This window comes from Coloeus monedula, assembly GCF_965178545.1.
Source record: "Coloeus monedula genome assembly, chromosome: 3".
In the NCBI taxonomy this organism is placed as follows: Eukaryota; Metazoa; Chordata; class Aves; order Passeriformes; family Corvidae; genus Coloeus; species Coloeus monedula.
In genome coordinates this window covers 96,703-115,152 of record NC_138783.1, presented here as the reverse complement: position 1 = coordinate 115,152, position 18,450 = coordinate 96,703, and the positions used below count along the sequence as shown (strand labels likewise).

General features: G+C 45.4%; 1 protein-coding gene and 1 pseudogene across 2 annotated transcripts in view; one reads left to right on the top strand and one right to left on the bottom strand.

Moving 5' to 3' along the window:
* LOC309571473 (epidermal growth factor receptor kinase substrate 8-like protein 2) overlaps positions 1-18,244 on the top strand; it is a 66,269-nt pseudogene extending 48,025 nt beyond the window's left edge. Inside the window, exons 6-11 of the transcript in view lie at positions 14,041-14,152; positions 14,919-15,038; positions 15,889-16,036; positions 17,124-17,307; positions 17,714-17,846; positions 18,173-18,244. The product of the transcript in view is annotated as an epidermal growth factor receptor kinase substrate 8-like protein 2 (transcript). The remainder of the gene's footprint in view (positions 1-14,040; positions 14,153-14,918; positions 15,039-15,888; positions 16,037-17,123; positions 17,308-17,713; positions 17,847-18,172) is intronic.
* Positions 1,760-3,508, bottom strand: LOC309571587 (inositol 1,4,5-trisphosphate receptor-interacting protein-like 1; the record flags this gene model as incomplete). Its single annotated transcript, XM_082279221.1, is given in 3 exon segments — positions 1,760-3,083; positions 3,271-3,274; positions 3,277-3,508. Coding segments are annotated over 3 exon segments (1,560 nt in total).
* Positions 18,245-18,450: the final 206 nt, after the last annotated feature.

Genomic DNA, 18,450 nt, shown 5'->3' with positions numbered 1-18,450 from the left:
CCAGCTGCTCAGTTACTTTATCAGAGCTGCCCCTGTTTTCAAGGCCTGAAAGAACAGCTCAGTGCCAGAAAGACATCCAGATCATTTGGCTATGCTTGCTCTTATGGAGCACTGTTTTCAATTTCCATCCTAGTGGGGTTGCATACTACTGACCAGTTAAAATCAGCACCTGAGCTGCACAGCAGTATTTCAGTGGCAACACTGGACAGCTGTAGGTTCTGCCCTTCCCCTCTCCCAGCATGCTCCTCAGACACACAGCACACTTGCACCAAAACTCACAGCCACACCCACAGTTTAACCACCTGCAATAGTTTTGGCCCTGGCCAATCTAGCCCTGGGTGCATTGTGCAGCAAGAAGCCATGGGGGCCGTGCTTCTCCCTGACTCCAAGCATCGCTCCAGAGGCCACACAAGCTGTGCGGTCAGGCCGTAAGGCTCAATGGCACACAGAGATCAAGTCCTACCCACTGAGAGCACATGTCCTTGTGGAAGGGGCTGATGAGCGCTGGAGCAAGGGAAAGGGCAGGTCTCTGCAGCTGGGGGCAGAGGAGAGGGGAACAAAGTGGGTGTGTGTGTTTGGGGAGAAGGGAGCAGGGAGGGTGTTCTCCTCCTTCCACAAGCTGGGCCAAAGGGGCTGTGGTGGGAGCAGTGCCTGCCCAGCAGAGGAAGCAAAAGGCAGGGACCCCAGCGAGCACAGTTCCCTCTCAGTGGAACAGCGAGTTCTGCTGTTGGCAGCGATCCTCCTCTGGGAGGTTCCTGCCTGCTCTCCTCACATGGAGCTGCTTGTTCCTGTCCCTTCAGAGGCCTTCCCTCTCTGATGTGGGCCACAGCAGCTTTCTTTCCCATGCTCTGAATGAGGAGGGGCAGGTTTGAAGCAGCACTGGGAGGATTAATTAATATTTTAGCTGTTTCAACCATCATGACTTCTGGTTGCATTCATGAGACAAAATTAATCCCCTGCTCTAGTGAGTTGCAGAAGTGCAATACCGAGATGTGACTGCTGGACACAATCACCGCTTGAGTCACTTTGTCATTTTTTCAGGTAGCTGCAATGGATGGACGTTCTCTAAGAACCATTGGATTAAATATAAAGAAGGACACTTTTCAGGCAATTTGAGAAACTTCTCTCCTTTTATTGTTTTTCCTAACATAAATATCTGGATATTACTGAAAAGCAGCCAAGCAACTACAGCAGTGTAGTTTAATTGCCTAAACTAAGGGTAAGTTTACAAAATAGTTTACACACTGACAATACTAAAGGGCCTCTTGAAGCATGGATAATATATCCAGTTCCCATTATGAAAACTTGGACTACCTATTCTTCCATGGTAGTGTGACTTAAAACTACCTGTTGTACTTTCATATACTAAGAAAAACTACATCCTTAAAAAACTACAATAAGTACAGCTTACTGAAGAATTACATTAAGTCCCTAACAGGCTCGTTTTTTGGACTTGGAGGTATGCCAAGCAACCTCTGTCAGTTCATAGTCTTCTGTAAGGATGTGCAGGTGGAGCCAGTTTCTGCCTCGTAGACGCAGGAACATTGCAACAGCACCGTGGTAAACTGAAAGGTGAAGGGCAAGGCCACGCAGAGATGTGTGTCTGCACAATGAATTAATGTGCCGCAGCATCTTCCTTCCGCAGGAACAGGAAAGCAGCTTCAGGATTGCCAGTGAAAAAAGCAAGAATTATGCAGTGCTCACGTGGCTGCCATCGGGTGGGAGCCCCCCCAGCACAGCTCTGTGCAGGGAATTCCTCTCAGTGGTTGGAGAGCAGCATCCAGAGGCGGAATCGCAGCTGACCGTAAGCTCGCATCGCCTCTGCGTGGGCGGCCGGATCTCGGGCCAGGTGCTCAAAGAGGTTGAGCGGCTCGACCGTTCGCATTGCCGGCGGCAAGCTGATCTCCTCAGGAAGCCTCTGGTTGCCCAGGACAAAGTGCTCCAGGCGTTTCAACTGCAGGCAGCGGCGCAGGTATGCCATGATGTCCCACAGCCGCCGCGCAAATTCCCTCCTGCGCCACTGGGACAGCGGTACGGTGGTCAGCACGTGCATGACCACAGTCTTCCAGGTCGAGCTGGAAAAACCTGTGCCCCTCAGGATGCAGGTGAAGAGCTGCAGGCATTTCAGGTGCAAGCTCTCACACGGCACCTGCCTGGCGACGTGCTGGAAGAATTTTGCCTCTGCCACAGCGTACGTCTCAGGCCACGCTGTGCTTGCGATGGAGTCGGCCTCGGCGGGCTGGCTGCTCACAAAGATGCTGGAGCCGCCTTTCTGGGCCTCTGTGGGCTGGCTGACCACAAAGATGTCGGAGTCCCCGTGGCGCACCCCAAACAGCATCTCCACCATCAGGCTCTTCTTGCCTTTGCTCAGCCGGAATTGGCAGGACCGGCTGCAGGGCTGAAACACCAAGTGCCATGAGTACGACTGAGGCAAATGCAGCCACGAGCATCTCACCAGCTGGTAGAACCAGTGGGAGGTTTTCTCCACGTCCAGGTAGGAGCCGGTGCAGAGTGTCTCTAGGAGGCTGGGCTTCTGCTTCCGCCGCAGCTCCTCCTGCGAGTGGTGCAGGAAGCACAACAGCTTCTCGCCCAGCTGCTCCCTCTCGCACGTGCACACCAGCTCCACACGGACGCAGAAGGTCCTTGCTGCCATCTGCCCTGCACTGTTCAGCTCCAGGTGGAAGGCGTGTCCCGGTGGGGGATTCAGTGGGACCAGCACGCGGTACACCACATCCTGCTCACGGGGACTCCAACCCTCAAAGGCACTGCCCACCCCGATGGCTTCTTGAGGCACCGGGTAGAAACTATTGCTCACGCTGTCAATAAAGACACGCGTGAAGCTCTCCATCAGCTCAGCTGCCACTGAGCGACCTCTCTCCACGTCCTCGACAGGACACTGTATGCGATCCACTAAAAGGATCCCTCGCTTATTCCCAACGTCACAGGCGTCTTCTTCCTCTTCAATTCCACCACTGCTGCCTTTGTCCTTGCCAGCACCACTGCCTTCTTTTTCACTGGCAGCCACATTTCCACCTTCTTCTTCCTTTCCATCTTCATTCTTCTCGCCTTTCACATTCGCATCCCTGTTTTCCTGATCCTTCCCATTCCAATCAGTGGCTCTGTGTTCACTGGAATGACTGTCTTCCTTCAGCTTCATATTGCTGCTTTCTCCTTCATTTATCTTATCAACACCTTCTTCAGTTGAAGCAGCATTGCCATGTTCCTCTCCATTTCCATTTTCATTCTTTTCTCCCTTCCTATCGGCAGCACTGGCTTTCTCATCTTTGTCTCCAAGATTGCTTTCTTCATTTCCAATGTCCTTCTTTTCTTCCTCAGTTGCAGCAAAACCACAATGGTCTACTGCATTCTCACCATCACGGCTGTCTTCTTGTCCTGTCCAATCACTGCTTCTTTGTTCACTGGCATCACTGCTTTCCTGCACTTTCACATCCACTTTTTCTTCCTTTCCATCTTCACCTTCACGTACGTCATTGTTGCCTGCTTTCATATACGCATCATCGGTTTTTTCTTCATTTCCATCTCCTTCTTCTTCCTTTCCAGCATCCTTGTCTGGCTCCACCTTCACATCCTTGTTTTCTCCTTCATTTGCTTCATCTAGGTCTTCCACACCTCCAGTAACATTGCCAGGTTCTTCTTCATTTCCTTCAGCAGTATTGTCTCCTGGCATATTCCCATCACTCCAGCCTTCATCTTTCCTTGCATCATGGCCATCATCACTTTTAACATCACTGTCTTTCTTCAACTTCACATCTTCATCTCGTTCATTGGCATCATTGTCGTCTCCTTCATTTGCAGCCACAGGACTGCCTTCTCCTTCATTTCCGCTGCCACTGTCATCTGCCTCCACAGTCACATCAATGTTTTCTCCATCTCTCTCGGAATCCAAATTGTCTTCTTCCTTTTCTTTTTCCTTCTCCTCTCCCAAGGTCTTGCAGGAGGTCTGGTCCTTGCCGCTGCTGTTGGTTTTGCTGGCTTCAGGACTCCTCCTGCAGCTAAACCACAGGCCCAAGAGGAGCAGGAGTCCAGCAAGAGCCCAGAATGGCCACTGCTGCAGGGCACCAAAGAGCAGGGCTCCCCAGCCCTCGTCCTGCTGCTCCGGGGGCCCTTGCTCCAGCTCCTGCAGCAGCCGAGCCATCTCGCGGTCGAGCAGCTCCTCACGCTCCTGCATTCGCCGGTGCGTGGCCTCATCCAGCCCATCCCCAGCTGGCTGGGGGTACTGGATCAGGCTTTGCATGAGCACGAAGAGCAATGACAATAAAGCCATGGTCTGCAAGAGGACACACAGAAGGGGTTCAGTAGGGCCAGAATGGAGGCAGCCAGTGCAGGGCAGGAGCCACGGGGATGTGGCAGCAGGAAGGAGAGGCCCCGGCAGCTGGCAGGAGGCAAGGCCTGCACCGCTGCCCCAGCAAGCACCGAGCCTGAGCAAGGCGCTCCCACCAGGGGCTGGGCCCTGGACGCAGGGACAGAACACACGCCCCGGGTGCCAGCGCTTCTGCCCCAGCCCTCCCCCAGCCCTGCCTCCCCACCGCCTGTGGGCACTCACCGCTTGCCCAGGCTCTACTGGGGGCAGCGTCAACCAATGGGGCCTTTTATAGCTGCCCCCATTGTGACACGGCCCCTGTGCTGTCACAGGCCCCAGAGCGCATCACAGGCCAGCCCCACCCGCCATCCCCAGCCCGGGAACTGCTCATGGCCCTGGGCACCCAGAGCCTCAACAGACACAAAGTGCAGACCCATCAGTCGTGAACCTGGGAACCCCAGAGCTTCCCTGTACAAAGCAGGCACAAGTGCCCTCCCACACAAACCCTTGTCAAATATAAATTTGTGTGACATGATCCGTGGATGCTCTTGGTATATAGGTGTAAGCTTTTATTTAATCTTGGAGGGGGACATTTTTTATTAATAATATTTATATTTATTACTTTTGGGGCAGGATGTCATATAGGCTAATGTTTTGTTACAGATTTAGTGAGAAATCTTTCTGAAAGAAATCCAGGCTGCTTGAATGATGCACAGGAAGACGTAACACCCTCCTTAAAGAGGCCCAGTAAGTTAATTACAAAATTTTGGTGTCTTCAACAACCTCTCAGCTCTTAAAACTCTATGGTTCAACACAGTGCAAAATTCTGGGATAGCCAGGATTTTGTTCAGAAAGTAGAATGTCTCATTTTTCAAATTTGTAGCAAAGATGTACATCTGTCACTCCCACCATCTTCAAAATTGTCTGCCTTAAACAGAGTTAACCAATCTCTCTGACTTGTCTGATATTGCGCTGGTTTATTAAAGGAAATTCTGACTCTTTCTGCTATCTCTGTGTATTTATCTCCAAAGGACTGTGAGTATGGAAGAGTCATCCCTTATGTTCCTCAGCTCTTCTTTGGGGAACTCACCTACAAATGGAACTGCAGAAATGGGGAGGGAGGAAAAGGAAACAGGATGTGAATCGAGCACCTGCATAGTGACCACAGATGTCCACTGCTAGACAGACACTGATGTCAGGCAGATCATGCCCTCCAAATAGTGCTCAGAAAGAGAACAAGTTTGGGATTCCTGAAACTGCTCTGAATTGGATTTGCTTAAACAGATGTCATTAGTAAAAGCAATCAAAGAAAGAGTTTTGATCCCTCTTCCAAGCTGATGCCACTTATCATGTATCTTCCCTGCATTCTTCTAGGGAAGCTGTTTTTGATGTTGTCCTGTCCTTCTTTTTATAAGGGAGCAAAAATACTTTGTTAAGTATTACTCTTTCAGTTTTGTTTCCTCTCCTCTTCTGAGATACAGTAAAGTGAACATTCAGCAGAATAGTTTTGTATTTTTTGAACACAATTCTTCTTTTATCCAACTGAGGCCCTTCTGTGATCATGAAAAAACAGAAACTGTTGTGAACTACAGTTTACACTCATAAGAGGTTGACATGGGTCAGTTCTCCAAGGTTATTCTTAGTTCAACTGCTGTGTAAACTGTTGATGTCACTGACTGGAGGCTGCTCTTCAGGACATTATAGATATGATAATTATATGACAGAAAATGCAACATATAGTTGAATCTGACCTTCAAGTTCACTAGCTTAAAAAAGGAAAAAAATGTCTGTAAGAAATTTGCTGCTTTTCCCATTACTAAGATGTAATAAATGCCTTCAAGTTTATACTCAGTCGACAGCATATACACATGGACAGCAGTGCCCATCCATCTTCAAGCTAGGGTACATTTTAAGTGTCAATGATCACTGCCTCCAGAAAGCATTTTTGAGACAAAACAGGCAAAGTCTTTTGCATATCTAGACAATCATCCAATACTAGGATCTTCACTCTCACATAAACACTTCATGTTTTTCCACAGAGGAATCTGAGATAGATTTTTCTGAGAAATAACAAACCACCAAAAATTAATTAAATGACAAACAAGGGAAAAGCACCACTTCCTCACTCAGCACATTTTCCTTGATTTTCATTAAGCATTCAGATTTACAGATGCTGATATTGCCACAAGAGCAGTTTTTTTCTGGTTTAACTTCCTCTTCCAGTAGAGCAAGCACAGCTGCAAAATGCAAGCTCACTTCCAGGCTCTCTTACACATCACCAGTTTACCACATTCCAACCAGTCACAGCTGTGCAACACCCCGTCAGGGTACTGGGATTACTGCAGTGCCACAGACAGTTTAAGTGAGGCTCATGGAGCTGTACAATTTTAACTATGTTTTATATGTATAATTAAATGATGCATGACATGGAAATAAGCCAGCTGTACTGAAACTGAACAAACTAACTGCTCTGATGCAACAGTTAAGCATCTCATCAGTTCTAAAATGAAACAGGTTTAAAGCAAAAACAATATAGAGAACAGAATGCTTGACACTGTTAAATAGCATGGTCAAAGGATAATTTTTGAACATTAAGGAAATGCACTCACCCAGTCAAATTTTCAAAAGAATTCCTGGCACCAAAATGTTCTCTGTTTGCTTTTTCACCATGTTTTAAGAATGGATCACTCTGGGGGAAGAAAATCCTGTGCGCAAAACACTGCGTGAAACTAAACAATCCTTAAACATGGCTAATTTCCATGTGGAGCTGATGATTTAGCACTGTCATCCTTCAGCAGAGGAGAAAGAACTACCTGTCTTTAGTTTACTTAGGTAAGATGAAAAAAGTGAAGAGCGTGAATTTGATCTTGCTTCAATTTACTTCAGTGGAAAAACTCTTGCCATGACTTCAGTGAGAGTGAGACTGCATCTTAATTCATTCTATATGGAGAAAAACAAATCAGCTGAGAATAATGCTTTTGTTTATTAGATGTAAATTACTACCATAGTCGTTTTTAACAGTGCTAAGTAAATCCTGCTTTAAAAGCCAAACGTTGCCTTCAGTCCTGCTTATTCCTCTGTACTGTGTCACAATGCAGGATTCCTGGTCCTCTGACCAAGTCACCGCTGTCACAGTAAGCATGGCTTGCTCTGGGGAATGGCCACATTCCCACACGGGAATGATAGATGTTTGTGGATGTCACTGGTGACAATGTCCAAATCTGGGCTAGGGCATGCCCCCCAGCCAAGAAACTAGGGTGCACACTTTTGTAATATAAATGCATTCACTGAGAACACAGACTACACTTACTAAAATGTCCATGAAAAGCAGCCAAGTAAATCAAATCAATAGGGTTAAATTTGCAATTAGGATTCTCTCTTTCGGCAGGAAAATTTTAGGATAGCCACAAATTGAGAAAAATTTGCTTTTTTTTCTTCTTTTTCTCAGAAGGCAATCAACCTTCTGGTCTGGCTATTCTTTACTTCTCCCTATGAAGTAAAATCTAAAAAGACACACACACGATATTTATGGAAGGACCTCCCAATGAATTAGGAAAAATTATTACTCAGAAGATCAAACAGAAACAAGACTGTCTACACTGTATGAATTAAACATACATGAATTAGGACACTGAGCCTTCCATTCTTTAGTAACAGAACTGATGCTGTCCTGAAAATGACATTAATGAATTAGACTGGTATATGAAAACCTTCTGCATCTGCTCTAGAGGTTGGAATGAGGATGTTAAATGAGGCAGCAGACAACAAGGACGTGCTGCTTAGGGAAGCTGAATATCACTTCTGTGCTTGTGGAGTTCTGCAGTTTGGATGAAGGTCACAGGTTATCTCCAGCTACATGAAAATGAGTGATAAATACACACTGTTGGTCTTAGACTGAAAGCAGTACTGGGCAAAGAGAGTCAAAATATGGAATATTACTCAAAATCATCCCCTGGTTTTCTAAAGATCATAATCTTCTATTAGAAGACAGTTTGTTACCTTCTCCTAATATTAAAGCTGTAATAGTAAAAGCACCTCAATCTTGTAGAAGTATCTAAGATACACAGAATAAGTAAGGTATATGGAGTGAGAGCACCCTAAAAACATCACAAGAGGAGTGACAATTTCTGGGATAGTAATGACATGAACGAGTATCTAAACGTTAAGTCTGAGTGAATAAGAGAATTTTTCAACTAATGGATCAGGGAAAATGTGAAAGGATGAGATATGTGATTAAAGATCATAGTGTATTCGGTTAACACAGGTGGAAAATATATGACTTTGATTCTGTACTACAACATATTTTAATTGATTTGTGTGTAGTTTTAGTTTTATACATGCACAATTTTTTAGAACACATCTTTAGACTGGGACAAACAATAAAGGAAATCCATTGTATGACTTTACATTGATCCCAACATCACTCACTGGAATATCTTAACATTTCCTGCACAGATTCCCATTCGTTAAGATGACAACCTTGAGAAGAAGGAAACCTATAACTGCCATTCAGAGAAGGTCTAAAATTTCAATTGCTGTTTGAACACAAAGGAGCTTTGACATGCTGTGGTTTATTGAAGCACTCCTGCAGTTATAGACACATCTTTAACCACCCTACCCTCTCCCTCTTCCTCCATCCACCACTGATTGATGCAACTGGAAGCTTCAGTAACTGCAGAGCAAAGTCCCGCTTACTTCCAGCTCTCCTGCCCCAGCAAATGCTCAGCTCTTCTGGGAAGATGGAGCTATGCCATAAGCACATTGCACCTGAAAGGAGATGAAACCTTCCCTTCAAAGACACATGTGACCAGGTTTTTGGAACTGCCTGATGTGGCCAGTTCTCATCTGTTTTCCATAAAGAAGGAAAAGAGCCCTGTATTCTCCTCTTCATGAGAGTTCAAGTATGAATTCCAAAGAACAGAGATGCCAGGACTTGTCAGTGACATGACTAACAATTTTATGAGAACTGGCAAAACAGTTCATTTCTCCTACATCTTATTCTCAGAAACCTTGGAATTGTTTTGTCTGAAAGATTTGGGGGGAGGAAGGTGGACTTAATTCTCACAACTATATTAAATATTCAGTACATCTGATATTCTGTTGTCAACACGCAAAATATAGTTTAATTATGATAAGCCATACTGGAATCATTTACAATACATAAATGTGAAAAAACAGCATTAAATTATTTCTTGTTCCATGTGGAAAAATATACACCTTCCAACCCCCCAAGAAAGTAAGACAAGGCACAATAAATTCTGGTAATTCTCTTTCTTCTGACTTTTCAGTTCCATCACAGCTCTCAAAACTAAGATTTATGTGCTGTTTTGCATCTGTATCTGTTGTTGATTTTCCCCCCCTACAGGGATATAGGTGAATAAGTTTGGACAGGAAACGGTATCCCTCAAGCCAAACTGAAAGGTTTATAAAGTTGCTAAGAAAAGTTTGGGTCAGGGCCTAAATATCAATCATCTGCTCACTGTCTTTTTAAACGAGCTCAGGCATTTTCCCAACTGTTCCCAGCAGGTCTCTGCCACTATTTTAAACTAAGATTTCAGCCATTTTTTTTCCCCTGTGTTGACCTCACTAATTTTTCTTTCTCCCCCTCTTTACCTGCCAAAGGCATCCATCAGGATTTTGCCAAAGGCTATCTGCTTTTGAAGTTGAGAGGAATTCACTAATCGTGAGCGTCAAATCCACAGTAAATGCCATGGCCATATGGTATATGCTGCTTTTGGGAATTAGCTCAAAAGGCCTAGCTGTGAGAAGGCCGGCTGTATGTCAGGAGGGTTTTACTGCTAACTTTCATAACTCATGTCAGCTCTTTCAGTTTCTGTATGCATTGGCTTCAGGGAGTGCAACTGTTCCCTGAATTTATAAAAATGTTGTCAAGATCCCTTGATCTTGCTTCCTCTGTCTCTCTCGCACAAACACATCCAAACACATTTATATACACAGTGGAATAGCATGCACAGTGGCATGCAAATCTAGCAAAAGAGAAGCTTGTAAATAAATAGCATGTCATTCTGCTTACTCAATACATTTCTCTGGGTGTTAAACTCATGATAAACATATCATAAGCCCCGATGAAGGCTCTACAGCCTGTCCCATCACACCATCCTGAGTGTAACTCTGCAATGCATAGGAAGACATAAGTTTGAAAAACAGAGCAGAAATAGCTCCCCTAAGGGCAAGGTGCTGACATAGCTGAAACATAACTAACTGGAGAGCATTTGTTTCCACTAAAGAAGGAAGTGTCAGTGACACATCTCTGTGCCTGTGGAGGTGTACTGTACATGCAAAGCAAAAAGAAATCCACCTTCTTTAAAAAATTGGCCATTAATACATAAATATGTCTGTGTTGAAATCCCTCAGACGGTACCATTCTTAACAAGAACTACACACAAGACTAAGAAATTCTGCAGAGAATCATGCTTTTGTGATCCAAAGAGGCAAGGAGAAAGAAAACCACATATGAAGAGTTTAACATACCCACTTAGTGATAGAAAAAGAATTATTACAAAAATAAATGTCAGTCCCCTTGAAACACTTGAGTCAGCTCTCTCAACTTTCTCTGATGCTGTAGGAAGGTGTGAATGTCCTCCATGTGTCACATCATCCGCACCAGCCACACAGGAATGTCTCCAATGCACCTCAGAGCCTTTCAAGGACCACTCCCCTCTAATTTATGTATAGTCTGTTAACATCCTCTTGGAGCAAACAGAAATAATACTTTTAAAAGACATTTATACTTCAGAAACATGTGCCCCGACACAACAAAAAACCCAGATTTTAATACTGCCCCGAGGCAGAATTCATCCATCTTTAAGGCTTCTATTATGTATTTCCTGGTTAGTAATACAAAAAGAACTGCTGGCAGTATCACATCGAAACCGAAGTGGCAGAATCAGAAAAACTACTGAAAAGTTTACCTTTATAGGAAAGCTTCAGTCTTGGGATATTTTGTTTTGACGTTCCAGTGACTGGAAGGAACAGCATTGCTAAAGACAGCAGGCTGCAGGCATGTGGCACTTGCAAAGCTCTCATTCGGCTCTCCTCTTCTGTATCTTCTTTTGTACTATGGTGAAGTATCTCCCCACTTTTCAAACAATCCAAGTTTTATCTGGAAGAAAAAAAGAAAACATCTGTAGATCTGCTTTACTGCATAAGCAACAATTCTGTAAGCAAGCCAGACCTATTTCTAAAGAGCACCTCAGTTAATTTCTTTGCTACGAAAGTATTTTTCCTCTAGTACAAGTAAATATGTTTTGTTTCTTTAATACTAAATTTACACATTTTGACATTGGAAAAATATGTAAACTTTTCAGACACCAATGTCTAGCCTAGCTAACGTTTAAGCACAAATTAAATTAATGCAGTATCCATAAAAAGAACATTTGACATTCAAAAGTGACCATGCAACTTGATAGTTAATACCAGTCCATTGGATATCTTACATGTTTTATAACTCTTTTTGTCTCAGTACAACAGCTATTGTGTGTTTATGCTGTGACTAGAATGAACTGTAATGTCTCAGATGCCATGGGGGTACAAGCTGAGTTAACAGTGAGTACTTACCCATCAAAAACTAAACTAAGAAAACTGGAAAGAGCAAGCAGTTGTGTTTAGTTTTAATAGAGAAAAAAGTCAAAGCGGATGATGGATTTAAAAGTGCTTTCAGTATGATATTTCCAGCAGAACAACTGCCTCAACTCATCCACCAAAATGTCCTATAAACTTTAATGAGTGTTTCAGGCTGGGGTCAATAGGCTGATAGGGGATTTTGTTAGCACAGTGTGCAACTAAGCCAGCTTTGCAACACTTTTCACTTAGTAAGAATCATTCATATTCCATAAATCTTGAAGTGTTTTACAACTGAAAGCAATTATCACTGCCCTTATTTTCCCTATGCAAAAACGGAACCATAAAGCTGCAGCGAACCTATTTCCTCAAGGTCACACAGCAAGCACAGTAGTTGAAAAGAAAACAGCAACAGCAGTCCTGCTGTCCTTTGTACCCAGCTATCAAGGATCCCTTTTGCCCAATAACTCGACTTTTGCACATGAAATTATTTGAAATGGCATCTTGAGTTCTGAAGGCAAAACTTCATGGTTAATAAATCACAGAGATCAGAGTATGAAAATATTTGTGAGACCAGATCCTTCCCCCTGCAAGTGCCTGATGCTAGAGGTCAAGGGAGATGGCTGGTGAAATGACAAATGTCAGTGTTTGAGTAATGCTGTAAAACCAAGGAGTAAGGAAATGTTATGGTTAGTCAAGAGATTAATGGCTCATGATGTGCCATGAAAATTCTTTTCTGAAAGGTACTGGAGCTGCCTGATTAAAAGAGCAATCCTAGTGCCCACATCAGCCAGCACTTGCACAGACACCAAAGGAGAGGTTCCTTGCAAGTCCATGAGAGATGCAGCACAGCTTGTGGCCCCTGAGCCTTTCCACCGGTCTGTTATTTGAACTCCTGCAGCACTGGGTCTTGCAATTCTGTGAGCTACAGCAGCACCCAGAACCAATTCGGCACCTCCTGATACAGGCAGTTCATCCTTCCTGGCATGAAAGGATGGAAACAGAATCCCTTCCGTTCTCTCTGACACAGGAAATCTTTCTCAGATGAAACTTGGGCTTTCTGAGCCTCCAGACTTTCGCTCAATAGCAAAAGACAAGGAAGTGTGCAAGAAGAGCATGATGGTGAAAAAGAGGGAAACAATTCGTAAAATCCCCAAAGCATAATTCCTATTGCAGAACACTAAGCTTCTTCCTTCTCAGTCCCCTCTTCAACACTCATATTCAGTGTCTGAATGCACTACTCTTGGCCAAGTGTGAGTACATGTTCACGAAATGACATGGAGAGAAAACAGACAAACATGAAATGCCTGTTTCATCTTTCTCTTCCCTTTATTACAGTATCAGATCCTAAAGGAACACCCTTACTTCTTCTGTGCCAACACATCTATCTGAGGGTGGACCACGAAGGACTAAAGTGGATTAGACTATCCCAGGGTTAAATCGCCTTGAAGAAATTTATTTAGAGGTGAAAAAGGGGAAAAGAAGGAGAGGGGACGAGGGGGAAGAATATATGAAGATGAGACACCAGCCCTGTTCATCTTCAGCAGGATGATAGTGACAAACCATACTTCAAAAAGAAGCAATTAAGAGGGAGCCAGTCTCACTGCAAGTATGTTGAGAAGTCACGGCCTGAAGGTCTGGGCCTCAGCCAACAGGGAACTCACCAAAGGATATGGGGCTCATTTTCTTGAGGCAAATTACTGTGAAGAATCAGGACTAAATTTGACTAAAAAAACAGTTGCATCAATGCACTGTCATTTGCTGAATTGATTGAGAATCAGCACCAAACTCGGCCCTTCGGCCATAGCTCACAACCTCACTTTTTCATGTAGGCTTTTTTTGCTAATGGGAACCTTCCTTTTTTCTTGGTTGGGTTTTTTTTTCCCCTTTCCCCTTTTATTTGAATAATGTCTGTGAAAAACCATTTGCTTTCACGAGGCGGTTAGTTTACACTGGAGGCAGCAGCTCTGTGAGCTCGAGCCAACCCTGTCCTGTCTTTAGATTCATTGCAATCTGGCCACATTGTCACATATATTTTTAGTTTATGATGATCCTCTAATACAATTCCAGCTTCCACACAGAGTCCTTCCAACAGTCTAGCTCAGGTTAATGAACTTCAGGACACTTCTCTTCTGCAGGAATTTCGAGGCCCAGGGGGTGGCTGTGCCCAAGAGATTTGCCAAAATCCGCTACGATTTCACCGCGCGAAACGCCAGTGAGCTCTCGGTGCTGAAGGATGAAATCCTGGAGGTACGTGACCGCTCCTGGAAAAGGTGTGTCCCCCAGGGGCAGGAGAGAGCTCGGGATAGCAACAAGCACCAACTCCATTTTCCCTGGTGGTATCTCAGCAGTGACACAAAGCTTTGCTCAAACCCAAAGCTGGAGCAGGCTGCCTGTGCTGTGTCGTGTCATTTCCTCAGCTCAAAGACATCGGTCCCATTTTAACCACAGTGAGGAGGGAGGACAACAACTCGCTCTAGAGCCTTGCTCATCCCCCGCTGGGTCGGTTCCTTATCACCACTTCCTCCTCCACGAGGATTTGTTTTCTCTGAAAAGCACCTTTCTCATAACCTTTCTCTTACTGCAGCACTGTTGGCAGCTGGACAAGGTGGGACGTGACTTGGGCTGACACTGATCTGTGACCTGAGGAAAAGGTTTCTCTGCAAAATGTGGCTTTTTATTTATTTAATTATTTATTTTAATGCAAAAAGACATCAGAAACTCAGTCATTAGGAAAAAAAGGTCTGGAGAAACAGGGACATTATGTAGGAACTATGAGTTCTTCAGCACGCAGAGGTGCTCTCCTGTTCATCCTTACGATACATTCTGATGCTTTCCAGGAGAAGTTTCAGTCCTGGATTGCATCTGAGAGCAACAGATCTGATTAGAGCTCCTGGCCTCAGTGATGTCCTTCTGGCAACTTCACCTTTTGGATGGTTCGGCCCCGCTATATCCTGGTTGTTTATGCCTGAAATCCCATTTTCCCACAGCAGATTTATTTTTGTCCCTCTCTCAGGTGTTGGAAGATAATAAGCAGTGGTGGAAGTTGCTCAACCGGAGTGGGCAGGCCGGTTATGTTCCGTACAATATCCTGGATGTGGTGAAACTGGAAGAGCTCAAACAGGTCTGTAGTCAGGTAATACCTGACTGGTATCAGCTGCAGGGCACAATCTGCCTCTGGGAATAATGTTGTCATTAGACCTCCCTGATTTCTTAGGATACTATGCACCAATCAGGACAGACCTTCAGAAGTAGACAAAGCCAGGAGATTCCTGAGTCTCCTATGATAAAATTCACATTTTGCTACGATCGTCTTCCCAAATAAGGCCTATCCTTCCTATTTGTGCACCAGCCTCCTGCTTTCCATATTTTTCCACATCAAGATTTTTCTTGGGGGTTAAATTAAAGATGGACACTTCCCTCAGCCAGTTCAGTTCAGCACCAGGAACACGTTACTGGAGTGGAGGCAGATGGAAACACCATCTAAGTGAGAATTAACTGAATACTGCAACTTGCACTGCAGAAATGTGGAGCTGGAGTGTTCTAAACACCCTAGGGAAGCATGGAATTGCTTCCCCATTTTGGTATTGCAGCGTTTGGGCAAAGCCTAAGGCGGCCCAGCAGGCTTCTGGATAAATCCCTGCTAGTTTAATCAAAACGTCAAAAAACTTTCCAGTCCGCTCCAGGCCCTTGGCAGTGGTCCCGCTTCACATCCCAGCTACGGAGCAGTGAGGCTCTGCCTTCCAATGAGATCGAACACGTTTGGCACAACTAGGAATTCCCTTGCGCAAACTTCAGACTTTGCTTTGGGTTCTTCATTCCCAGAAATTAACTTCTTCCATGCAGCTCCACCTGAGGTCTCCCCAGCCCCACATCAGCACAAGGAGAACACGGCAGTTTGTCCCTCCGTGGGTGTGAGGCAGAAAGCTTAAGAAAATTAAAAACGACCAAAAAAAATTCTTACTTTTCTTTCCCTTTCTAACCAGTCTAACCAGAGGTACAAAGGAGACCTGAGCCCCAGGGGCTATGGCCCATCCAGCCCAACCCACAAGCTGCCTGCCAGCTACGCCGGGGATAAGTGGGGCAGTGAGATGTTGTCGCGCCACTCTGCACAGGACGCCAAAGAACGCACGTGTGTGTCCCACTCTGGGCTCCCCTGGGTTTGGGCGCTCGGGGGACCAGACCTGCCCAAGGGGCTCCCCTGCACCTTTTACTGATCACAGCAATGCAGCAGCACTGTGTCTGGAGGCCATTCCAGGCAGGACAAGAGCCAAGAGAGCAGCCCTGGGGCTTGTGACACCGCCGGGGCTCTCGGGCGGCCCGGGCCGAGCAGGGCAATAAGTGATCACCCCATGCCTCCTTCCTCCAGTTCTAACTTCCTCCTCCTCCTCCCAAGGAGAGAGTTTCCTTTCTCTTCCAAAATGTTTAAGTGTGTCTAAGGAACAGCTCAGGTCAATCCCTTTCTCTCACTTCCTTTTGCTCATCTCCCGGCACACACACAGTGCCCGCCTGGCCGCTTCCTTCATGTGGTTCCACAGAATTCCCGGCCAAACAGGAGATCCGCATCACTCCCTCACCCTGCACATGCTGTGGGGCTCACAGAGCAGGAGAGAGATCAGGGGCCCTGCTCACCTCACCCCTTATCCCACCCTGTCCACTCCTGGAAGCAGGAGCCCTTCTGGGACGACAGGAAGCCCCACCATACAAGGACACAAATCTGTTCGTATCACTGAGTTATTCTCCACAGTCTTCAGGAGTTTCATGGGGAAAGCGATACTGGATGAAGAGTCACTGGAGTTTTCACAGAAGCACAGGATGCCCTGGGCTGGAAGGGACCTTCAAGCTCATCCCATCATGAGTGTGTTGCTCATTCCCAGTTTGTGCTTCCTGCCGCTTCTGTTCTGTTGCGGAGCAAAACCTGGAGCTCTGCGATCAGCAAATTAGTGACTAGAAGCAGCAGAGAGGACTGAAAAGGTCTCAATTCCAAACCTCCAATTGTAGATTCTCACAGAACTGTGCTTCCACATCAGGCAACAGCCAAGGGGTGATGGGAGCAAAATAAATGGCAACACAGGGGCACAGGAAAATGGGAATCACTTTTCTGGGCTGAATTTAAATAAGAATGTTGAGCCACATCCCCATCTGCCTTACAGTTTCCCCACAAACATTTAATGGCATTTTTGACTGAAGACTTGCTTTCATTCCCTACTTGTTTCTACAGAACTTATTCACCAAACGGATGAGCTGAACGACGAGCTGCTAAAGAAGATCACAAACAATAAAATTCAGCCTCCCCACAGGAATTTCAAAGTGGAAAAGCCTCAGCAAGTTTTCGTGCCCCTCACCTTTGAATCCAGCACTGAAGAAGTCAAAGCCTGGCTGGAGGCCAAGTCATTCAGCAAAGAGTAAGATTTGCCCTATTGCCACGTGCAATGCTCGTCCTTCCCTGGAGAAGGAGCGGGGGAGGCCACCGGCACCATCTCACCTGGGACAAGCCACTTGGATTTACTTACAGAGCCTGTGTTGCAAATTAGATTTCAACCCTGTTCAATCCAGGCTCTATAACCAGAATGTTCAGAGCCCAAAGTCACTCCCTTTCTCTGGTATAAATATTTTCTTGGAGATAAACAGTTAACTAACTAAATCCAAGGCCTGAAATGCTACTGGAATTGCAGCTGCCACCTTGGAACAGCCCCAGGGCCCCGTGATATGGTCCCACTGCAGCTCCTGGCCTCCCATCTCCAACTCCTCACCTCTGGCACGAGGCCACGTGCAGCACAATCGTCACCTCCCTACTTTGTGTCTCCCCAGGACCGTGGAACACCTGGGCATCCTCACCGGAGCTCAGCTCTTCTCCCTCAACAGAGAGGAGCTGAAGAAGGTGTGCGGTGATGAGGGAAACAGAGTCTACAGCAAGATCACAGTGGAGAAAAACCAGCTGGAGGTAAGCATTTTTCTGGATAATTCCTGCTGGAATGGGGGCTGTACCAGCAGCGTCAGATAGCTCATTAAACAGGCATTTTAAAAAATACAATTGTGGGGAAAAAAAATGCAACCAAACCTACACCAGCAATAAAACACACGTAAAAATTCCGAAGTGTCTTTTGAGCAAATCTGTAAGATCCCCCTGTTTCCACTAATTAATCTGCTTTTTACTGATATCACTTATCTCTTTGAAACTAGCTCTACTTTTACAGCATTAATTAAATACTGTCACTTAACTGCAGCTTGAAGTTCAAATCCAAACTGCCTGTTTTGTTTCCATTCCAGAAAAGCAGAGGGGAGTCGGAGCTCCAAGAAATCACGAAGCGCCGCCAGGAAAGGATTGATTCTGCAAATTAAAGTCTCTCTGCTTTATTTCAGCTCTTAGCCCTAAGTAGTGCAGAAAAAAAGGGAATGAAAGCAATGATTCCTGGCCCAGGCCAGATGCAGCAGAGCTCCCCTTGGGGTCCAGCTGCCATCAGAGTGACAATTCCTTGAACACTGTTGGGAAGGGTTGACAATAAGACCATGTCCCACTGGGAAAGGTGTTTTAATTTTGCATGAAG